Below are 25,623 nucleotides of genomic sequence, written 5' to 3' on the forward strand. Positions count from 1 at the left end.
GGAAGTTTTGGTGCCATGAGCTCCCTCTGCAGTCACAAAGCAGAGGTCTCAGTCACATCACAGAATGTCCGGGGTCTGCCATGCCTTGGGGCCCTCTCTTCTCCTCCCCTCCCTTCTCCTCAAACTGTGAGGAGGTTTTGGACAACTGGCTTAAACCAGATGTTGGCTCTAAAATAGCCAGCTGAGGTTAGAAACTGCCCACTGTCTTGGACTGATTTCAGACATTTTGTTGACAAAACAGTTCCAAATTAAATATTTTACTGTCCAAGTGCATCTTGAAGTCCTTTCAGGTAATACTCAGCTGTGGTTGTTGCCTTTTTCCTCTGGGTAGTAAAACAGTAACACAAATTTATTCAGCAGCTTCTGAGTAACAAAACCTGCTTTTAGGTGTCTTAAACCTGCCAAACCTGGATATTCAATGTTTATTTTGTGACTCGAGGGACTGAATTGCCCTGCCCAAGGTTGGAGAGTGATCATTATGCCATCCCTGCCTGCTCAGTGGAGGGGACGGCTCTGTCCCCCCTGGAGATGCCCCCTGACTGTGGGGGCTCCACCCTGAGGAGCTTTGCCAGTCACTGCAGTGGTGCACTTGTGTCTTGAAATGTGAGGGAAGTGGAAATTTTGGATCTGGAAGTTGCCTGGAGAATTTGCAGGTGTTTGGCCCTTGAATTAAAAAAAAAAAAAAAAAAAGTGGAAGAGGGCCCAAAAAATTGATTTTATTGAGTGGAACAGATGGCTTTTCTCAGGGCCCACTGCCAGAGCAGCGGTTGAAGCAGACTGGTCACTGTCTTCAAATGAATTGAATTGCAATAAGTATAAAGCACAATCAGTTGTTTTAGCTCTTACAGTTTTTGACCAGCTACTGCATAAATGTGAATATTTGATGGCATGGATGTCTATCTTCCTATATAGCCAAAATACCTAGGGAGCTGAACTGGAGTGCATGCCTGAGGGCACAAAAAACAAATTGAGGAGTTGTTTTAAAAATGAAATGTTTCTTGCTTTTAGTCTGCAGTTTAGTGGGCTGTAACATGTTCGAGCAGTAAAATAAGTAAGAGAGTTTAGTGCCTTAGCATGTTTTGTACTGTTTCTTCCACAAAAAATTCAGACCTAACCCTTTGTGTTATTTATTGCTGTCACCTTTGACTGAAATCTGAGTTTTAAGTAAGCATGGGAAGGCATTTCACAAGTCGTAGGGCTGGAATCACTAATGTCTATGCAACTTTTTTTTTGACAATTCCGAGCCAGTAATTTTGTTTACATTGTAGAAAGAATTCAAAATGGTGATCAGTGGAAGTAATAATGAGACAATTTAGTGACCATATTTATATAAATATTAGTAACAATTATGAAATATATTCCAGAGAAAATGTATGGGTTTGTTTTTACTTCAGTAATACAGTATATTTCTTTGCATACTTTGATACTAAAACATAATAGGTTACCTCTAATTCTCTTTATGCATATCCAAGCATATTTGTGAATGATCACAATTTTAAATAAGTATTTTTAAAGCTTAATTTTCTATAAACACAGCATAAGATGGTTGCAATCGGAGTTAATTTCTTCCATGTACTTTTAAAGCACTACAGCTTTAAAATCTGAAAGCCATTCTAATGCCTGTTTCATAGCATGAAATTTAACAGTGAATTATGGAACATACATTCAGAACTTAAAGATGGAACTGTTATTTTAAGTAATTTCTTTCTGTGCTAAATTAACATGTTTATCATTTATTGCTTTTTAGAAATGATTAAATTTAATTCTAACAATCAGAAAAATGTTGACCATATTAGTAATTGTCCTTTAGAAAAAAACCCATAACTTTTGATTTAAAAAACCCACTGATTGATGCACTGTAAATATTAAAAATTAGTTTTCTTTACCTTACAAATATGATAATAATTATTTTATGGTATGTGGAACTCTGTATATTTAATTTTTTACATTTTATCTCTTTTATATAACTTAGGACTAAAGGAAAAATTATTCTTTCTACATCTGTTCATAGGTTTTATAATCAAAGCCAGGTTTAAATAATACAATTGAAACATAAAAGCACTACATTTGTATTTTTGCCAAATAATATAATTAATTAATTTCAAAATGCATTAGAGTATAATATAATTATAAAAATGCACAAACTTTAAAATTAAATGCAGTCTTTCTAATTTAAAACAATTTACTGTATTTGAATTGTCTGTTAGCTGAAGTTGGAACACAAGTTTAGTTGCATGTGCTTTATAATCTGATCTCAGTGTACAAAATCTTCGGAGCAGTATAAACATACATGTAAATGAATTGTTTTAACATTCAGTTTTTATTATATAATTGCTCTGAATCATGAAACCTCAGACCAAAGATGTTCCATCAGGGAGGCAGAAATACTGGTAACAGTGATATCCAAAAAGCATACAAGAAATAGTTGGTGAGGCCAAAGACAACTCACGTGGTGTTCCTGCAAAAACTTTAAGGAGGAAAAAAAAAGGCAGAAAACCCCACTCCTTAAATCCTGCATTAGAATGTGAAAGCTCCATGCTTTTGTTGGACAGCTGAGATGGATGAATTGTATTTTAGGATTGGCTGCTGCTCTAAATACAGTCAAACTTATAGTGTTCAGTATTGCCACAGGAAAAAAGTTATCTGTAGGCCCAAGTTTCAGTAATTAAATCCTGGAAGGCCCCTTGGGTGGCTAGCATTGACTGGTGTTATTCCAGAGAAACAAGCATTGAAATTCATTTATGAAATATGCAAGTAGAAATATGATGTATCTGTCCCTTTGCCTAACATAGCTTCAATATTTTTCTTCAAGATGAACTGTAAAAGATGTTCAGACTCTTACATTTGAATACCTCTGTAAGTCATAGTTAGATCCAAGACATTAATGGTAGGATAAGGAGACAGATGAAAGTTGCTGAGGACCTGGAGGAGGAATAACCAATTCCACTGGGGCTGCTAATATTTAGTCCCTGCCATTCTATTATTTCAATCAAGCAGGAAGCTAATTACATGTAACACTTCCATTCTTTAGCACAAAAAAAGAGATGAAGTGCATCTATTTTAAGACTGACCACGGTCCTTTTGGCAAGATACTGTTCTGTCAGAAAATGCCAATGTCAAATCATTTTGCCAGTTTTAGCAGGAGGTTTTTCAGGGAATACTAGTTCTGTCTTTCCAGGTGGAATTTCTGACAAATTAGTGTTCTTGGTTGAAAGTCTGAGCTTCTTCCCTGGACTGTTTTCTGCTTTGTGTTAATCTCCATTGGATAAAATGCTTAGGTGAGGAGCGTGGGGGGTCAGGAGCTGCCATCCCTGAGATGAGCACCCTGGCCGTAGGCAGAAGTGCCCTACTTGATCTCCCTTCTTTGCTGCTCAGTGGCACTGTGACTTTTGGGGTGCCACAAGAGAATGTCCCTCTTTAAAATTTTACCCATCTCTGTGGTCATTTATTATTCATGGAAGTACTTAAAAAATTAGATTTTGTTGTTTGTTTGTTTATTTTTTTACTAGCTTGTCGTAGAATACCCTCAGATACCTTACTTGCGGGTTAGGTTCCAAACATCTGATTCTTGCTAGCCTGGCTGCCACCTTACATTAAGAATATTGTTTGGCTGAGAATAAGAAATACTGGTTACAAAAAGCATTGACTATTGTGTATTGTAGGTGTCACAATACATATTCTGTGTATTGTAGGTGTCAAGTTCAAGTCTGCATATGCATATGTCTAAGTCAACCACAAAATATATTGATATTGATGGAATTCATGTGATTATATGCTAATAAATATATTGATGGACTTACATCTATTCAGTCCCAAAGGGCAGAAGTGAAAGGAGACAAAATGTCTCTGAAATATGAGTTGTAACGCCCTATATTGCTATGTGTTGAGTCAGAAAATTTTTGAGAAATCTTCAGTAAGCAGTTTGTCTCCAGAATGTATTGAAAATGTTTCAGATGTGCAAGGAACCTGGTACGTAATACAGAGGAGGCAGCCCGCTGTTACTCAAAAATCAAATTATGTCATCAATGTTGCCTTACCAAGATAATTTTAGCAGCTTTTCTCTGAGAGGAGTCCCACTTGGTTGAACCAACATTGAAAAATCTACTTTCCTCTGAGGCAAAATCCTCTAATTACTGTGTATTTAATCGCTGTCTATATTGAGAATACTAAGAGAAGGATTTCTTCTATAAGTAAGCATGATGGGATTATGTGAATAAATATGGATGTTATCATCTTTGCACAAGTTATAAAGAAACTTGTATTGTTGTTTAAGGATTGAAATTCAGATTTAACTTTGAGTAGGAAGATCTGAATTTACCCCAGGAGTTTTGAGCTAGTTGAGGGAAACATTTGGCTCTGAATACTATATGTAACATTATATATGGATTTAGAAGTTTCAAGAAGCCAATGGGTTTACCAAAATTATAGAAGCAACTTCAGAAGTCATCTAATGAATGGCATTTATTTTCCTTTTATATGTTTGATTATTTGCAATTTTCATTCACCTGTAAAGCTGGATACTATACCAACTTTGAATTCCAGGTAGTTGAGAAACTTGAAAGATCTGAAGCCCTTTCACTGTCTATGTACTGACAATATATGTCATCCTGTATTTTATGTCCATAAAGATTTTACCACCCTTGGCAGTGGATCAGGACTGAAAAGAGAGGGAAATATGGATTGATTTTTCAAGTATCATTGTCTCTTTCACTGTTACTGATGGACACTCTTACTGGATACCACAGATTTTGTAGCGGTCTATCTTCTGCAATAGTTCCATTTAATTGTGAATGTTTGTTTCATGTCTGTGATTGCCACTGCTATAAGGTGGCATGGATTTGAATTTTTTTAATAATTACTCAGTTGGGATTGATCTAAAATTGCATCTCTAATCTATGCACTACAGGCCTCCTTTATAGTCAGTAAGGATTAATATCTTCGAAGGATGGTACATTTAATTTTAGAGTAAATATCGCTATGGAGAGGTTTGAAACTTTTTAGCAGTGCCTGAGAACTAGAGATCCTGTTGATTATCCCCTAAAATTGTCTCCCTTTTAAGAACATAAATAGCTTTACTTGACTTTTAATGGCAACAATCTAATGAATTACACAGAACCGCCTGTTTTACCCCTAAAAATTCTTTGGCTGGGGAGAAATCAGAAAGAAAGAAGTCTTGAAAACAGCCTTAATAATTTAGGAAACTTATATCAAATAATTAGGAAAACGTTCAAAATATGTTTGAATAAAGGAAACCATTGTATTCAATAAGAAAAATGCAAAGCAGCAGCTTGAATTTCAGCGTGCTGTGGTCACTGTGCTGCAGCAAATCTCAGCCCTTGTTCATTCACTGGGTCTTCTAGGCTGAAGTTGTTTATTAACCACTACAAGCTAAGCTTTTCTTTCTCTATATAATTTGTGGTGATCACTAAAATAAGTAGAAATGCCTTGAAAAATTATATACTGTTCAGAGAAAGATACTTAAATCTCTATTTTTGTAGAGTATTCAAAGTAATATTGATTTTACAGTGGATAGGAAACTATGAAGCCAACAAACCCCATAATTTCTGGAGTATCCCTGAATTCATAGCAGAAACAAACCAAGAAAATAGTGTTATATGTGAACTTTATTTCATGACTTCTTTTAAAGTCAACCACAAAAGAAGACATTTGAGAACGTTTCTTGTCTTGATCAAGAAAAAGTACAATGTCAAACACTTAAACTAGATCTTTAGCGATCTAAACCCATATCTGCAGTGTCTGCGTGTTTCATTCTTACAGTTGTTAGCAGGATTGGTTGACTGTATTTCTACCATCTGACAAGTGAAAAATCTCACCAAATACAGTGAGAAAAGTTCCATAATAACTTCTGTACTGGCTGGATTTTTTTTTGAATACTGTTTTTCAGTCTTGACAGCTAATAATTCCCTTCTAAAAGCATGAAGTACTAATTTTCTTGTGTTATTTTGCTCTGATAAAAATGTTGAAATGAAGCTGGGTGATATTGAGGATCTCAGAAGCAGAGTTTCTACATGGCTAGGAACTCCTAATTTTTTAAATCACAAGCTTATAAATGATTTGTTGGGTGAAAGAGGAAGAATTGCTGTATCAGTTGGCTTTGGCTCAGTTGTATATCCTGCAGGTGGATAAAAAGACAAGTGTGTTTGGAGAGGCCCTTATGGTAGAAATAGTAAGGACTTATTTTGTTGTAGAACACAGTGGTGTGGTGAACTAGTTTTTTAAAATAATCTTGAAACCAGGTGACATGAGTCAGGAGCTGTTAGGGTCACCAGAAGCTGTGGAGAGCTTGCTCTATGAAAATACTTTAATGGTGCCTACCTTCTTTCCCCTCTCAAAAGGAAGACTAAAGGAATGGAAGTGCTGTTTAGAAATTTACTGTGAAAATAAACAAAGGCAACCAGCAGAAAAGTGTTTGCTAAAGTAATACTGGGGGAAAACTATATATGAATGAATCTGAAATTAATAGCTTGAAATTAGAAAAAGAGTTTCAAGATGACCTGTCGCATAGAAGGAGTGTGAATTAAAAAAGCCAATAACCACATTACAGTATTATCACCACAATAGAGTACAATACAGTCAAATATATAAATATCAATTTGTGATAGAAACGGTGGCCTTCTGTGATGTCAGAGACAGGTCTTCTGTTCTGAGAACTTGCCAAGTTTTGTGTCCTTATGCTTTGTCAGAAGTCTGGGGAAAAAGCTCCAACTTCAGCTGTGCATGGCCTGGTGGTCTTATTAGAAAATCAGGCATATGGGCTGGTAGGCACAGAAATTTGAGAGAAAATCAGGCATATGGGCTGGTAGGCACAGAAATTTCCATGACTGGATTACTGTTGTTTAAAAATGTGCTTTGATTTTGTGGTTGCCCAGCTGGAAGTACATCAGTGTAAGCGCACCTAATCCCTCACTTCTGACACCAGTAGTGGCTTTAGGTGACAGGAAGCCTGATTCAAGCAGTGGTGAGTTTGGTCACTAGCAAAGGAAATAAAATCTCAGACTTTCACAGAATTCTACATTTTGGGTTCTCCCTTTATGCTTCGTGTTGTATGTCATGTATCACAGTCTCTGTGATTGCAGGAGGTTAGAGTTTATGCTACTTTACAATCACAGTACTGGATGAAACTAGAAGCCCAGTATACTTCAAGAACTATGTTAAAAATTGAAAAAAAAAATTGACATAGGGAATATTAATTCTCAAAAAATCCTGCATTAGTATAATACCAGTGTTTATTGGGTTTTTTTTTCAGGGCAGATGTAAATTAGGATTGCTGTGTAATAATTAGCTCAATAAAATCAGATCTTGTAAATAGTAAATTATTGTCCATTTGTACTGTAGTTCTGTTTTATATTTATGATATTCTGATTTTATGTATTATGCCATTGAATGTCATTTGTTAGAGACTTCTAGTCCAGTAGGGTCCTGATGGATTGAGTTCTGCAAAAATTTTAGTTAGTGAATAAACTGAGAATTTCTCTCAAGTACTTGCATGAGAGAAACACTTTTTTACTGTTTAGCAGACACATAGGTGGAAAAGAAAATCTCAATGTGAGCTCTATTGTAATTTTCCTTTTGCAGTACTACCAATAACTTATTTTTGCATTTCATTCATGGCAATTTTATGTTGAGTGCTAATTGAAACAGAGAAAAAAAATTATGAGAAAATTATGGGTTACTTCACAGTAACTAAGGCAGCTGTGTAGGTATTTTACTTCATTTGTTCTTTAAGAAATTTCACTGTACAATTGATGGCATTGATAAAAGACATAGGTTAGGTTATATAAAAGATTTCTAGTTTCAACTTAAAAGCAGTAAGTTCATTAGTGGGGTGAAAATTAAATTTGTGTGAATTATTTAGCATAAAAGTAAAGTTCACATAACCATTTTAAGAAATTTATTTAAATGATCTAAAACATAGACCAAGTTAAATACTTGGGCTTAATCCAATGAAAACTTCAGTGAGACTCCTAAAATGTACATTTGACATCTATGTTATGTTTCTCTCTTGTGTAAAAATAATTACTTCTGTTATCTGTATTTCTGTGTGTAATATTGCTGAATATGTCACAGGTCCCACACATTTGTTTTTATACATACATTTCATCGACTCCATGAAATCAGGGCAATAATTTTCAACTGTTTGTTCTGGCATAAAAGAAACTCAAAATTTCATAGCCTCCAAAATATTTTATTCTTTGTCTTCAGTTTTGGATCAGTTTTTAAATTAAGAGATGTAATGTGAACTGTTTATGGTCTTATTAAACATTTTAAAATAAAAATGTTTCATTTTCAGCCCATTTCTTGGTCTTTTGTAACAGAGTTGCATTGACTATTTATAGCTGCAAAAATTAATGAAGTATTAATTTCTTATTTTCTTAGAGGTCTTGTTTTCATTTGTTTTGTTGGCAATTTTTCATTACACTGGAATATCAATGTAGCCTGTTTGAATAGTGATTTAGGAAATGAAGTGTAGAATGATCAAAACTATAAAAAATTGCATCTCTCTAGGAAAGAAGAAAAGCTAATTACTTTAAGAAATTTGGTGAAATAATTATTTCATGCTTTTTAGTTTAGCCTGTACCCAAAAGCTCAGTCTCCAATGTAATTATTTTAGTATTTCTGAGTACTTTTTTGCATAAACTTTTATATTAAAACCTCATTACATTTTTCTCCAACTTTTAAAACTTTTTCTGTAGAATAAAAATCGTGTATATTCTCACCAGTCAGATTTCTTAACTGTTAATTTTGCCTTTGTATGAGAGAATATTTATTATTCATTTGAAGCTTTTCACTAGAATTCTTCTACCCGAGGGCTTGAACCATCAAGCGTCTTCTGATAAATTAAATTTATAAGTAAAATTATGACTTGGTTTAAATAATACACCGTGAAATTCCTTATATCTTTGTGTGAAGTGATCTAATAATCCCCTCCACTCTGAGCTTGTTTTGCAAAGGTGATCATGTAAAAAAGTCTGGAAAGATATGAGGTGAGTCTTAACCTTTTCATGGGAGGACTGGATAGTTCCTTTGTATTTGCGCCCTGGCTGCCTGGCCAAGCTGTAGGTTTGCCCTGGGGAAGGATTTGGTGACAGTCACATTGACAGCATCATTCTCACTGCACTGTCCCAAAATGCAAATGCTTCAGTATGAAAAGGGAAATGTGCTGGTTTAAATTGTTTAGTAACAGCAGCTGAAATTGCATTTCCTTTGAAGTTCATTAGTGTGTGTTGAGCGAAATACTTCTACGAGAATTTTACTGTGCCAGATACGTAGTCTGACAAGGCTGTCTTTGCAAGAATCTCTCAGCTGGCTCAACAGCTGTAAAAATAAAAATACCACTCACTGACTATTAAAATTCTTAGCAGCAAATCCTTCCAGTCACTTTTGGCATGCTGAGCTTAACCAGATGTTTTTACAAAATACTTAAATAAGTAATTAGAATGTTAGGTGATAAATGATGATCGAAAAGTATAAAGTTTGATTACATTGGTAGCATATTTCTAGCTTTATTAAAAGGTAGGAAGTAATTAGAAGTAGGTTAATCTTTACTGCAAATCTTAACAAATGTTTGTTGTACAGAACAACTGCTCATTCATGCAGAAAAATGACCTGTGATCTGCAAACAATTTCACGTAGGAATAATTTTATGCAGGCACTTCAGCTCTGTTGATTTCCCTTGGATTATCCAGCCATGTTATTGTACATGTAGCAGTTTGCAGGATCATTTACTGAACAGATCAGTTAGTAATGCCAAGTAGCTAAATAAGGCAAGAATGTTCAAATACTCATGGGCCTGGGGAATCATTCCAGCTCTGGCGCTTTGGGCATGCTTTTAGAAAATATGTGGGTCCTGCTGCAAATTGCCACTTAAGAAAGTGCACAGGAAACTTGGAATATCCTATAGAATAACATAATTTGTAGTAACTTTGCTGTAAGGTGGTTTGCTGCTATATAGAGGAACAAATTCTGTTTGAATAATTTTGTCATATTCTGCATACATAATACATAACATAATTGCCTAGGAAAAAATAGTATTCCTAGTATTTGTAGCAAAAAGGTGGGAAGTGATCATCTAGTGGATTGCAATTAATTATCAAAAACTTGACTTGCCAAAAGACATTCTTATGGTTCACTTTAAGTAGCATATTCACTAATCTGCAAGTCATTCCACATCCTCTTGAGTGTATCTGTCTTGTGCCCTTTGTTTTGTGGAGAAGAATTGTACTGGCTGCTGCGCCTCATACCCCAAACAATGCAAATTATACATTTACCAGGAAGACCTTAATTCTTGTCTGTGTGTTCTTCTGAGTTGAATATATTTCAATTCTAGTACTAGATTCCACCAGAATCAATTTAAGCGGTGTAGTATTTTCATAGAAAGTCTTTGACTTTTTCTATAAAACACAGGATTAGGTTGTGAAGAAACAAAAATTACTTTTTATTCATTTTCCTCCTTGTTGAAAACATAATTATTTTACATAAATAAAGTTTTGGGCTTGTTTAGTTTGTGGTTTTTCCTTTTTTTCTCGTTTTGTATTGTAAATACCTTGGGAATGCAGTGCCGATTTCTTTGTGCAGTTCTGCCACCAAGACAACTCAGCCAACAGCTTCAAGTTAATGCTCTTGCTGTCAATGTTTGTTAGAGTGGTTGTTAACTTGATATGGAAAATTTAACAGATTATACCATTGTGTATAGGGTTATTAAAGATTGTTCCATTCATTTTTTAAGCTGGCTGAAATGAAATTCGAAAGCAATCTTCAAGCCTGTGTATAAATTGTTCATTTTATGTTATAATACTTTATCTTTTATCAAATAAATTTGAATTATTCTATAAATACTGTTTTATATGATTTATTACTGCAAAGACAATATTTGCAGTTAATTGCTTTTTAATGATAACAAGACAATCAATTACACAGAACAGACATTTTTCCCCCCTAAATTTTTCTTTGTTTTATAATTACTGAAGTATTTTGTAAGTAAAAGTATGATCTCTTTTGGCAATTGCACAATAAATAATTTTAGCAGCTAACTATTTTTCTGTATTTGACAAGATATTAATTGCATAAATTCAAAGAATTGGTAACAAATAAAATGGATCATTATTAATCTATGCTAAGTTATAAATATATAGTCTTAAAGTGATTTGGAAAGGAGAAAAAAATTGATAGAAGTTAAAAGTTTACAACATACATCTGCGGAGTTCTCTGAGGAAAAATTATGTCATGGTTGTAACTATCAGGAAAAGATTTATAAAAGTACTTTAAGACAAAAATGGCTAAGCTGTTGGAAAAAAAAAGTTCCTCTAAAGAAAGAATATATAGATCACTCTCTCTACTCATATCTCAACTTGAGAATATCTCGTGGGTGCATTGTATAGTACTTATGTAGCTCATAGAAGTGACTGTTCATAGGAATGTGACATATATTTGTTGTCAAAGCAAATTGTGTTTAAAATGTGTAGCATTTGCTGCTTGCAGCTGTAAAATATTGTACTACAACTGAGAAACATATGAAAACTGAAGACGCTTGACTTTTCTGTTATAAAAAGTAGATTTTTAAAATAAGACATTATTTTTAAGCAGAAACCAAGGAAAAAGACGTTTAGTCTTTATTTAGTGTCAGCTTTAGTGCATGAAATCCACATTTTACAAAATGGTGCTTGATTAAAAATGTCTTTGGAAAGCTTCTTTTGAAAATCTAAGCTATGAGTGAAAGAACAGATTTTATTGTAAATGAGATTTCCGTGTTCATTATTAACCTATAATAGGTTTAATCTTATTTTTAAAATAATAGGTAATTTACCGTTGAAAATCTGTATGTGGAAGTAATTAATAATATAGATGTAACAATCACAAAAAAGTGATCTGAAATAAATTTTCTTAACTGTTTAAGCCCCACACTTTAGTTCATGGCAACAGCATAAATAAATCTGAATAAAAATCCAGAACAGAAACTGAAACTCTGATGCAGTAAGTTTTCCCTCTGAAAAGTTCTTTAATTAAATATGTGGTTTTTCAAATTTTATAATCTGTAGATGAGATGGCAAAATTCAGAGTTCTAATTGACAGTATTGACCACAATTTAATTAAAGCTTTGCATCCTGCAATTCATTTGCAAATGAATTCCTGAGTCTAAATTTTGTTGTAATTGTCAGCCAAAAAATGAGTACTCCTGTATGAAGAATGTTTCTACAGTTTGCCTTGTGTAATGGACTTTAGCTTTAGTCTTCTTTTTATTATAATAGCTATAATACCACCATAAACATCAAGAGTTCCATCTAACAATTTGTATTAATATTAGCCTTTTATATAAACTTTTTGTTTATCATCCTTCAGAAAGTAAATTCCTGTACTGAAAAAGGAATTGTAAAATCAGTGGTCTCATGTAGAGGCCAGCTGGAGTTCTAGTAGCTGTTAATTTTTGGGGTACTTGTAGTGTTGCAAAATAAGAATAGTGTGGGAGAGACTCTAAAGACATAAAATATTGCAGAACTAATTTATTTTTAAAGGAAAGCTTTCTCACTTAGGAAGTATTCTAAACACAATAGAAATTAAAAATTTTTTAAAAGTCCTGTTTATGGATTTTAATCCATACCAGCTACAGCGGAAAATGAAATAGATCCAAAATATAGAAATAAAGAAATTAAGATTGTAATGGGCGAAAGACTGAGTTTGAATTTGTCTGATTTGCTAGCTATGCATTACATAATCTTGTTTACCAGTACTTACTTACCAAAGTGTTTGCATTTGAAGGTCTGTTTATTGTGACTGTGGAATTGTAGAGATTCCCTTCAGAGGAAGGACAGGCTGGAGAAAAAACTCTTTTAGCTATCTTCTTCTTGCCCAGATGCCTGAAAGCACTTCCTCCAAACAGCAGATGAGATTGCTTTATTTTTCCATACATTGCAGATGGATGAGTAATGTTTTCTTTCAGGAATACCCAATAATGGACTTGATTTTTTATTTTATCTTTTTTGTACAACTGTATATCTCTGTAAATGTCTGCAGTTCTCATTCAAAGATTTTTAAGAGTTTTTAACTCAGAACCCTGATTTAGCAATGAGTACCTGTATCTCTGATAAAAGTAAAATATACTTTTAAATAAAGATAAAAGAAACTGGGATAAAATTTTCTATATTAGCATACTGGGATATTGTAATCTGGGGAAATAGATTGAGTGTACCACATACTGGAGGATCCATTTCACATACAATTATGTAACATCCAGCAAGTCCTTGGTTTTAGGTCCTATTCTAAAAAAATCAAGGCATGTGATTGTTTTAAAGTGTTGTGTGTGTGATACATTTGACTGATTGCTGTGAATTTCAAGAACAGAAGAACAGATTTTTTTTGGGGACCTGTGCTCTGAAGGTGTTTTGAAAAGTCTTAATGAGTGTGTATTAAGCATCACATGTTCAAATAGAATTATGTAACCAATTATATGCCTTTATATCTTAATGTAATAATGTATTTTCCAGAAAGCTTTCAGTGAAAATCAGGCAAATGAAGGAAAATTGGCAAAGGTCATATTGAATAACTGAGGCCAGGATTTGGCTTCTGCAGTTAGGAAGCAGGGCAAGAACAGCAATTTAATGTTTCGTTGGGTTTTTTTTCACATTAAAAAAAAATTAGCTAGATTGAACTAATAACTATAGCTGTTGGTTTCATAAACACTTTTCTAACCATATAATAATTTTTTACTTTAATTGAATTTTGGAGGTTATGGATATCCTGCTAATCGAGTATGACTTTTTCATACAGGTATTCAAAACTAAACATTTTACACTGAACCAGAAATCCCATGCCTACTACTTTATTCCAAAACCATTTAACTGTAAAGTTTTTTCCTAATGTCTTTCCTGGGGAGATATCAGTTTGTTTAAACAGCCTGTCTTCTAGATAGTGGTCTATGTTGGGCACTTGAAAACAGCACCGCAGGGCTGGGAGCCTGCGCGTCTAGAATATACTTGCATGTTTTGGTATAATGTAACTGACAGGTGGATTGGGCAGTCAGTTTTGGGATGCTCCAAAATCTATTGCCTTGTCTTATTGGTCAGTTACAACATGGGAATCAAGGACTGTTTAGTATCAAAATCACCCTTGCCAGCAAGTCAGAGCAGGACATCGTGATCTATCTCGTGGACAGATAAAGGACTTACTACACTCTGCTTTCCAGGGTTTTGTACTAACGTGAATCTTTTGCTTTGCAAAGAAAAGAGTGCCTGGAAATGGAGCTCAAAAATATTTCTATTGTTTGCCTTTATCTTTTACCTCAGACCTACTCAGATTGTGAAGTTTTCTAGGTGAGTTAATGCACTATTAATTGTAATTGATACTGTGTGCAATCACAAGATTTCTTGGACTTTTTACTTTGGTTCATTGTCCAGAAAAACCCATCTCATAATGCTGGAGTGAAAGGTTGAGATCTCATTATGTTACCAGTACCTTCTATACTGCCAAATATTGTGATGTACAGAAAGCACAGTAAGTAGAATTATGCTGCCATGGACTGCAAGGCAACGTGCATTCAAAACAGTTCATCAGTCTGAGAAAATACTTGGCACTCATTTGTAGAAAAGCATTTTAACTTTTTGTTCAAGCATTTGTAGAAAGGCTTTTTAACTATTTTCCCTGTGGGCCTGGCGGAAAAAGGCCGGTAGATAATACTTCATCTTCCATTTTGCTGAGCCAAGTACAGGGGAAGTTGGCCAGGATTTCTCAGTTGATGCATGCCATAAAGGAGAGACCAGGAGGAGACATGTTTTATCACTTCATTTGTCTGCTTTGGAAAGCAAATACCTATACTAAAGATATGGGGAGAAAAGGGAGCTGATAATTAGCATCAACATCAGTTTGGTCTGGCTAAGTTATTTCTACATCCACTTGCAGATTTTTGTAGTCCATGCCATCATTCTGGCATTTGAGAATAAGAAGATGGAACCCCCACTATTTATTTGGTTATTAAGGCTGATCATGTTACTTATTTACAGGTTACTTTCAAATTAATGTAGCGTTTGTAATATTTTGTGCTGTTCTAAGTCAAGTAATGAAACATTATGAGTCATTATTAAATCTGATCTCCAAGTAGAACACAAATTGTGGGGGGTAGAGTAGAGCATGGATTTGACTCAAAGTTGGAGATATGCAAATCCACTTACTTTTCCTAACTGCTTAATGCTTAGACAGAGCCTAATAATCTAAGAGTTGAAAGAAATTTGAATATGATATTCCTTTATCCACTAAATAATCTGCACTCTTAGATTATATAATTTTTCTATATGTTTAAAAGTGGCACAGGAAAGAGACTCTAACTCCTTTGCTCTTAAAATGTTTTTTTCTTGGCAGCAGTTGTCTGAATGTATAGCAGATGTCTTAAATATAATCTGCCTATGATTTAATGCAGCGCACATGCAGAGAATGAAAATAACATTAATACGATTTGTATTTTTAATTAGGACCTTTGTGCAAGAGGAAAACTATTCTGGTTATGACTACTTATTCAGTGATATAAATAGAACTTCTGAGTTTCCAGGACTGTCTGTCTGGCAAAGTTCATATGACCCCAATTTGTGATGCAAGACTCCTGAAAAGAATGTCCTCACTAACATTTATTCTGTATTTTTCTTAACAGGAGGAATGCTTTTTGAATTTAGAAGCTCCTATTGCAAGAGTATGTGGCTATGACACTCCCTTCCCTCACATCTTTGAGCCTTTCTACATCCCAGACAAATGGAAATGCTATGATGCTCTTAGAAGAATGATTAACTACTGAGCAATAGTACAGGTGAGAAATAACAGCTTGTACTGACAGGTTACCTGCAAGGGTTCTGACAGGATTACTGCAAGGTTTGGGCCTATAGTACTACTTGTTTATTTAATTAATTTATTAATGATTACATTATTTATTTAAGTTATTAGTTTATTTAATTGTTTTTAATAAGAATTGCCTCTTACAGCTTTGGGCCTTCAGTCTCAAAGGCGTCTGAATATTTTTGAGTACTGCCATTGAAATCAGTGTTTAAAATGAATTACCTTGCTTAATCAATTTAAAAATTTGGTGTCTTGAATCATGAGCAGTGAAAAGAGTATAAAGTGAAGGGTGAAAAGAATAGTTATGCAGAGAATATATTTTCATCTCTATTAGAATACTCAAGAGTTACTTCATAGGCAAACCATAGTGTTAAATTTTATAATTTTTCACTCCTCGGGGTGGCCTGTAATCCTGCAATGTAGAAATAACACCCAATTTATTCTGAATATTGGCTCTGTATTGTAAACACACACAAACCATTGGAAATACGTGAAGCATCTGTAGTGTCTTACCGTTCTATTGGTTAATTATTTATTATAAAAATAATTTTTCTTTATAGTCTTCAATGTAATTTGATCATGCTTGAAGATTGCTATTTGCAGAGTACAAAGACTGTGAAGTAATACACATTCCTGTGTCTGTTACTCACAGTCTGTAACATCTTTTGTTTCATTATAATATTACACTAAGTAACATTTGACTGTGGGGTGGACTGATGAGGATTTAGAATTTTGCTGTGGGAGAACTTCTGGCGTATAATGACCAAAGTTTAACAGTTTAGAAAATGTGTTAACACAATGCATTCTGTTCTTCCTTTAACTGAACAGTTACCTAGTTTTTGAGATACAGTTTTGATGGATCTTGTACATGGGAAATGAAAAGAAGAAAACAATAGAAACTGTAATGGACAGGCAAGGGATTTTTAGCTGTTGACACCAAAGACAGGAGGGCCAAGGTGGGCCCTGTAGGAATCTATAAAGTTAGAGGGTTTCAGGTTTGTAGAGAAAACAGACAGGCCTCAGTGCAGCAGAGTTATGGATCTTGCTGATGCTTTCTCTCTGTGTAATTGGCTAGGATGAGTATTTAGTGACTTGTAACAAGTGAGTTTCTTTAGCTTGCTGCCTGGATGCGAACTGTCAGGATCTTTTCATAGACAAAACTATGTATTATATAGATTCTAGAAAATAAACGGTTCCCAACGCATCCTTCAGTGGTCCCGTCCTGTTCGTGTCTGTATATAGCTAGCCGGCGCAGGCCCGATATGAGGGGTGCCATCTTCTGTCTGTTTTACCTCTGCATTAAACTGTGAATTAAATTTAGAGCCATGGATAGAAGGTTACTGATACCATAATGTTAATTTCCTTTATAGAGTTACTTTCAGGAGATTTTTGGCATTCCACTGTTTGTTTCCCTCAATAGCAGACAGTGGAGTTTCTGTGTGAGAAATGGGATTGCTACCAGTGATGCAGTGTCTTCAAAAAATAATGTAGTTCTACTTTTCTCAAAAATCGCTTATTACTGACATACCAGAGCATTTCATAGAATCACAGAATATGCTGAATTGGAAGGGAGCCATCAGGATCATTGGGTCCAGCTCCTGGCCCTGAGGAAGACACCCCAAGAGTCCCATCACGTGCCTGAGATTATTGTCCAAATGCTTCTTGATCTCTGTCACGCTTGGTGCTGTGATCACTTCTCTAAGGTTCCTGTTCCAGTACCCAACCACTCTCTGGTGAAGAACCTTTTCCTGATATCCAACCTAAACCTTCCCTGACTCAGCTTCATGCTGTTTCCTTTAGTCCTGCCTTATCATGAGAGTGAAGAGATCAATGCCTGCCCCTCCTCCTCCCCTCACAAGGAAGCTGTAGCTGCAGTGAGGTCTCCCCTCAGTTTCCTCCAGGCTGAACAGACCCAGTGCCCTCAGCTGCTCCTCACACAGCTTCCCCTCAAGGCCCTTCACCATCTTTGTTGCCCTCCTTGGACACTCTCTAATAGTTTAATGTCTTTCTTACATTGTGGTGCCCAGAACTGCCCCCAGCACTCGAGGTGAGGCTGCCCCAGTGCAGAGCAGAGCAGGACAATCCCCTCCCTTGCCCAGCTGTGATGCAGTTCTTAGTGCACCTCATTTCCTTGGCATTAAAAGAAAAGCTGTTTTCTGACTGGTCATATTTTTTGTAGAATATGTAGTCAGTGCTCTTCTTTTTATAACAGTTGTCCTTGCCTTTGATCTGGGTTGAAGTAAACTCATTAAAGATTTATTTCCTTTTTTTGTTCGGCACCTCTGTAACAGTCAGGGTATCTTACCTAAGGAGAATGGTTTGGTTGTATCTGTTCCTTGAGGCGAGTTACTGGCTCACGCTTGATAGCCTCTGATTGGTTGCTTTTCGCAGGAAATCAAAGGATCAAACCTTTGGTCCTGTGTAAGAAAAGGGAGACAAACTGAGGGCATTTGGTGGTTCAGTGACTTAGTTAACACCCTGTTCCTCTATAGGATGGTAAAGTGAGGGAGGTATGAGCTGAAAAAATGGGTTCTGAGATTGCATCAAATTTGTGCACACTCCAGTTTCAACACTGGAAATCCACACTAAACCTGGTCTAAAAAATTTGCCTGGATTTAGCATGTCAAGGAGCAGGTTTATTAGAGGTTGTCTGAAAAACAGTGTCACGACACAGAAAACTCTGCTTTCTGCTTTGTCTAACAAAACATCCAGATGTTGGGGCCCATAGCACTATATCTTTTGGCTGGTGTGACTAGATGTTAGTGTCACAGAATGAGCTGCTCAAAGTTTTTCTGTGTTTTTCTATGAGAGAACATTAATGTGCTGTGTTGTAAGGGGAGAATTCCCTTATTTTTCTGTTTGCTATACATTGGTCTTACATACTTGACACAGCAGTTGCAACAGACCTCCATTCTGCTGTCAACTCCACAGAGTTTGCCTCTAAGGTAGCTCACTTACGTTTCTAAAAAATTGAAGGATTGCTTTACATTTGCTTATTTTTGTACTCATGGTAACATTTGTTACTTGCCATTGATACAGAGTGATGAAGTTATGTGTTCCAAACCATCTCATATGTTGTTCTGAGAAATGGTTATACAGTTTGTGTGGATCTTAGCACACCCAGTCCTTCTGGATGTTAGAGGGGTTGGGCCCCTTCATGTCCTACTGTTGGAGAGACAGGAGTTTCCTGTGGTGAAGAGGGGTGTAGGGTTGGCTTTTGAGAGTTACAGAAATGGTCAAGCTGGTGTTGTGGTTTAACCCCAGCTGGCAGCTCAGCCTCACACAGCCTCTCTCATTTCCCCCCAGTGGGATAGGGGAGAGAGAACTAGAAAAGTAAAAATATCTGGGTACTGTGGTTAATAATTTCTAAAGTTAGCATTATTATCTTAATGTACATTTAGTTTTGTTCAGCCTAGGCTGACAGCATCTCACACACAGGTAGTTGCTTATCTTGAGTTTGTCAGTACAGATGGATTTTCTGCGTAAAGACAGTGTTTGTTAATGTCTCCTGTGTACCTCACCAACGAGACAGGCAAGAGCAAAGTCTCTATCTTTCAGCAGCTTCTCAGTTATTAAAATTTGTAGCTCTGTTAGGTATATGAGAAATAGCTTCCAGGTAGGCAGCTGTGTTCCAGATAACTCTCTGTAGTTGGAAAACGGATAAACATAAAAAGAGCAGTGAGATTAGGATGGATATACATTTCCTGGGTAAATGGAACAGTGTCTGGCTGTTTGTTTGAGGAGGAAAAAATCCCTAAAAGATGAAACAGAAGATAGCCATGAAACCGAAGAAAATAGTGACGAGTTTTATAAAATATGCTCTTGTTCACAAATATGCTGAGGGCTGGCTGTAGCATCAAAATGGCAGGGATTTAAGTGCTTTTCTGTTATATTTTGCAGCTTTTACTACCACATTTGCATATTTTGTTTTCTTGTCAAATTCTGGATTTTAAAGCTATGTTACACTTTACCTCCATGAGAGTGTGTGTGTTCATGGAGAGCCATTGTTATTGTTACAAACTTAGTCCCTAAAAATGCAGTACCCTGAACTTTATTGCAGAACTATTTTATGAGAAGTTTATTCTTGGTGCTTAAAGGTTAGCTGATGTTAGGGGATCTTAGGGGGCTGATTTAAATTTATTTTTCTTTCCAAGCATGCAGTTGAAATTGGTTGTGCTGGCAAACAGGAAGGGACCTGGAAGGTGCTTTAGTTAGTAATTGTGTCTTCCTTGCACTCCTGGCTGTTTGGCAGGGCTTCGTACAGGTTAGCTTGAGGACAGGACAACTGTACTTCCTCTCCCTGTTTTGTAAATAAGATATGAGAGACTGTGAAAGATCTTTTTAACCTGACACTAACAACCAGTTTCTTTCAATACGTTAATCAAAAATGTGGCAGACTAAACTGCCTGCTTAATAAGTACTATCTGTAACCCACTAGAACAAACAACCTCCAGAAACTTGAGTAGGACACAACATTCCTGGTTTATAATCTTTTCCTTCTGGATGACAAAAATCGTACAGGTGGTCAGTGAATCATGTCTTACTTACAACAAGTGAGTAGTCCACATATAAGATACCACTCTATTAGAGCTATGAGTTAGACTGTTAGTATGGCTACTGCAAATCTGTACTTGCATTCAGACATTGCTGAGAACTCATGCAAGATCAATAATGAAATTATCTTAAAAAAATCCCTGTAAACAGGAAAGGTGTTGACTATAGTTGCTTTACCAGACTCCACTTCTCTGTAATAGTAGAATGAGAGTATATCTAATGGAAAAAATACAAAACATTTAATGCTTAGCATTCTAGAGTAGGAGGGAAGGTAGTTCATCATAAGTTTCTTTGAGTAAATGGCAATAATTAGTAGTGTGCTGACTCTAGGTATCATTTGCAGCATTTCTAATTTCTGTGGGTCTACCCCGGCAGCTTTAAAGACACGAAATAGTATTTAATACAAAATCAGTAAGTAATTGATAGTAATTTGTTTTAGTTCATACACCTTGAAGTTAAGACATTGTGAATTTAGGAACTAAGATTACCCTAGGGTATGCTGTCTGTTTAATGTGCAGATGTTAGTCTCAGTCTTCAGATTTATAATTTATTTTGTCATTTTTTCTGCAGAGAGGAGAAGAACAACAGGGAAATACAGAAGCTGCCTTCAAAACTCTTGACATTTTAATCAGATCTTTTGGGTTTGGAATTTACATAGCAGACTTTTCTTTTAACTCAGCTATCCTGAATGTTCATCTTGGCTATTCTTCAGCAACTTCAAATTTTCCTTAATTATGAAATCAGTGATGGGCAGGTGATTGTTACAGTAAGTACTTTCAGATGTATTCAAAGATATTCCAGATGTTGAATGAAAATTGCACATTGCCGTGCTTCACTAGGTTACATCTAGACTTCACTGTGTAAATATTAGAAGCAGAATTTTATTCAATAAAACATATTATGCTCATGTAGTCTCTTCATTTTGCTGTTGTTTTGGAAGAACCCAAAGAAGTTATTTGAATGTGACTGTTTTCAACACAATAAACCTTACACAGCCAGACCAACTTGTGTGATAGAGACCTGCTTTAACTGGTGGCATCAGTGTTTTACTTGAGTGGCTTCATGCAAAACAGTCCCTAATACTGATTTCCCTTTCTGCAAGGGAAAGTCCATTTTTCTTGAGAGGGGAGGAGAACTTTTTTTGCTTTGTTGCTGTGAGTGAGAGGCTTAATTGGTACATCTTTGTTGCAATATCCTTCCTTCTAGAATTGGAATGTGTTTGCTACTAAGCAGCTGTGCAAAAAGCAATTCCTCTTCTTTTTGCCTGCTTTGCTGTCTGTAAAAATCAGTCTCATGCTGCATTGCTTCCTACCGAATAGGGGAAGGACGAGATGGATGGCTGTAGCCAGATAATCACATTTCTGTGATTATTCAGGGGGGTCTTTCTGAGAGAAAGAAGAATACCTTTGTACACAAACCTGCTCAGGACAATCCTCAAGATGACAGGTGAAACACACCAGGGAAGAACTTGAGGAGGATAACTTCACATTCAATATCAGTGGATCTATGGAAGGTGCTAAACTGTCATCTTTTCAGGTCTTACCATTTTGAGTAAGATTCTGTCTTCACAGTTTGTGCATTCCCTAAAGAATTTCACACCTGATAATGAAGCCAGTTCTTAATGTATCCAATCAAAATGAGATTGTTGTCAAATTGTGTTAAGTCTCCTGTAAATGCCATGTATAGAACTTGTTTATTGTCTGAAATAAGATAGATGCATTACATACTTTATATTTTTTTGTGCTGGATGGAAGCTATTTTGGTCATATGAAGAAAAATAGTTTTAAAAATTATTTCTGTCTTTGTAAAACATGAATAGATATTTTAGTAACTGTCTCCTAAAAATGTACTGTTACTGTATTTCGAAGCATATAAAATAGATGCAATTAGAGTACTGCCTTAGTAAAATGTACTTTGGTAATTTATAGCCTTAATAAAATATACTTTGTATTTACAGTTTTCACAGAAAAAAGTGATTTCTAATTTAGTGCAAAGCTTAAGTTCAAGTTTCCTGTATTGAAATATGGAATAATATATTTCTTAATAAACATGTAGAAAATATTTGCTCTTAATGTGGACTGCTACAGTCCGGTTGAGGGGCAGGTTTTGTGTTTTTGGTGGCTGGTGTTGTGTTGGTTTTAATAGTATAAAAATTGTTCCTTTCTCCTCTGTTTTGGGTAGTAGAATATTTTTCCCCGGCAAACATGGACTAATGTTCTAAAATAGGTGCTGCCTCCAAAAGCTTGCCTAGATGGCAGTATTCACTCACATAACCTGTGCTCAAGGATGGAGGCTGTTTAAGTGCGTGTTACGGAAAAATGACTTACAGTGCTAAACTGGATGGGAAGGTCTGTGCTGGTACATACAAATAACTGTTTCTTATTAAGTTTCCTAATAATAAAATCCAAAGACAAGTCATATTTTCTGGGTTTTAACCACTTAGGTCTTCTAATTTTATTTTTAGATTTAACCTGGGCAATGATTGTTTCACACTAAGTAACTCCTAAAGGAAAAATCGTGTCACTACTCCTTGCTGATAGTCCAGAAAATTAGTAATCTATCTAGTCATGCTCATGTAACACCAATTGCTGAAAATACTTACGGTACAAAGTTTATTGCTGGGTCCTGAGATCTTCACTGAAAGGGTTTTCAAATATTGGAAGAGCTCCAAGGAAATAGGGGAGTCACCATGCCTGGAGGTTTTTAAAAGGTGTGTAGCTTCGACATTAGGAGTATGGTTTAGTGGTGGACTTGGTTGTGCCAGGTTAATGGTGAACTGGGATGATCTTAGAGGTTTTTTCCAGCCTAAATTATTCTATTATTCTATGAAAGACCTACACAGCCTTCCTGGGACCCCAGATTTATTAACTGCAGATGAAAGACTTGTATCCTGTTCTGTCATCTAGCTGAGTTAAGACTGTAGTGCCATAACAACCTCACCATAATAAACAGTGCGCTGATTATATAAAAATTGGACTTAAATCATTAGAGGTATTCTTCCTCGTGGAAGTGCATGTGTTTGTAAGAGGATTAGCCAGTAATACATTCTCACTGCAATAGCCAGGAGCCTTGACACAATGACCTTCTGCTCCTGCGGTCTGATAATCAATTCTGAGCCCATTAATCTTTCCAGACAGATTTCTTGCTCCCTTAGCTAAAACCTGGTGTTCCTGGTGCACTGGTATACTGCAGAAGCTCTGTTCTAACCACATAACTTCAGAAGCAGCAACTGAAAGGAATCCATTCAGCAAGCTGGCAGAGATTGTTATCACAGCAGCTCATGGGGTTCAGTGAGCATTATATGTTCATAACAAAATAAGCTGACACAGTCTGTAAGCTCTGCCAGATTTCAGCAGACCTGAAATAAGGATGCAATTCTTTTGTAGCTCTTTTTCAGCTTAGCTGCTCTGCAAGATACACATTGATTAGATATGGGAGGGCTACAGCTGACTTCAGTATGAAACATGATTTTTAGAACTTGGTTCAGTTGCTTGTGCTTTGGCATCGAGTACCATTTGAGATACCCTGGGGTATCCTGCATGGTCTCCATGTCTCCAGCTGCTGCTTCCATAAGTCCTATGTGGTATCTGCCAACCCCATGTGTATCTTGGGTGCCTCAGGGCATCTCAAATAGCATAGATGCTGGCATTCAGGCATCTGAATGGAGCCCTTTGTTTTCTAGAACTTTGGATAGCTGATGTCTGACTATTTTTCTGTGAGCTTGCATAAAATGCCAGCACTGAGATTGGTCCAGTCCTTGATTTTCCAGGTAAATTTCTCAAATCTCTAGTATGTACATAAGGTGGGATACATGATGTTGTGTGTGAAAGAAAGTATCATCTCCTGGGTGATGGGCTGATGCTGCACTGGCCTGTTCCTCAAGGAAAATAATTTAGAGGAAAACCCCAACCTTGGAACTGTTACCTGGCTGGAGTTGGTTGCCATATGTCACAAGGTTTCTGATAATTATCTGAAGGTAATGGGGCAAGGACCTAGTTCTATTTCAGCAAAACCGTGAGCAACAGGAGTGAGTTAATGGGAGATGAGTCCCCTTGCTTTCTGTAGGCTCTGTGTGGGATCCAACTCAGGATTAAGCCACCTAAATGTGTCTGGATTTAGGTGTGTATGACTGAGCAGAGCAGTTGAGCTGGTACTAAGTTCCTTTAAGGTAATCTTGACTCATTCTGCCCGCTGAACTGACTCCACTGACTAGTTGTCTCTGCCTGGTGCCACATTAGGTGCTGTAAGGTGTCCTGCCTGGCCCTCAGCTGCTTGCCTAGAAAGGTTCAAGTCTCCCATCAGTCCTTAGTCACACCTGCTGTACTCAAGGTACATCTTTCACCATGCTCGAAGTCATCTGGGGCATCATTGCTAAATGTGTGGGCAGCAAGATCTGGCCCAGGGGCTGTGGCTGCCATGGGATCACAGCCCAAAGGTAGGCATTAGATTCTTAACTTCAGACAAAATTACTCATTCTATGCTTTTGGCAGAAGGGATAGAATGAAGAGGAAGCACATGAAGTGTTTTGAGGATGCTGGGGCCGTGCACTAAGTGGTGGAAGAAGCTGGGGGAGGATGGTCTGTCCTTCAGTCCAGCTGCTACAAGCAGCATTGGCCTAATCCATACTTCAGGTCACGTAAGTCATCCCCAGCCCCCTAAGAGAAAGAACTAAACCTCCTGATGAGCAATACCAATTAATTTGATCAGCTGCCTATTTTCTTATTTCAAGGGCAGCACTGAAGCAACCCCAGCCTTGGTTTTATGTTACTTGTTTTGAAATTGCTTTATGGTCTTTGGTGATGTTTTTAAACCCTATTTTTGTCTGCCAAAATAATTCTGCTACTCTACAAGCAGAAACTAGTGTCTGGTCTTGCTCATGTAGGTCTGTGGCTAACTGTTCTACAGCTGACAGTAATGTGCCACCAGTGTCTCATAAGGCATCCCTGTTGATTCCTGTGTGTGATTAATTACTTTTATATGGTAATTAAATCATTCCTGTTTACTTGCACTCTGCTTGCAGCTGAGTGCTTGCTGAAAAGAGAAATTGTTTGACTTGCCTGTGGTTGCTCTCTCGCAGCATTGGTGAGCTCTGCCCTGCCTGAGCCACTGCTAGTTCCAGGCTTGAGTAGTCTCTGGCAGTTCTGAGGACTGACCCGGGCTGCAGGCGGGACTTTACGGGTGCTAAAGCTGATGCAGCCCCTTCCCCTCTGCTGCCCTGCCAGTCTCGGCTGTGCTGGG

General features: G+C 36.5%; 1 protein-coding gene across 1 annotated transcript in view; it reads left to right on the forward strand.

Annotated features, from left to right (window-relative positions):
- Positions 1–22,341, forward strand: part of BCKDHB (branched chain keto acid dehydrogenase E1 subunit beta) — a 106,844-nt gene extending 84,503 nt beyond the window's left edge. Inside the window, exons 9-10 of the mRNA XM_005421156.3 lie at positions 15,653–15,805; positions 20,956–22,341. Coding sequence (XP_005421213.1) covers positions 15,653–15,793 — 141 coding nt within the window. The 3' untranslated portion in view covers positions 15,794–15,805; positions 20,956–22,341. The remainder of the gene's footprint in view (positions 1–15,652; positions 15,806–20,955) is intronic.
- The last annotated feature ends 3,282 nt before the right edge of the window (positions 22,342–25,623 follow it).

This window comes from Geospiza fortis, unplaced genomic scaffold, assembly GCF_000277835.1.
Source record: "Geospiza fortis unplaced genomic scaffold, GeoFor_1.0 scaffold190, whole genome shotgun sequence".
Lineage (NCBI taxonomy): Eukaryota > Metazoa > Chordata > Aves > Passeriformes > Thraupidae > Geospiza > Geospiza fortis.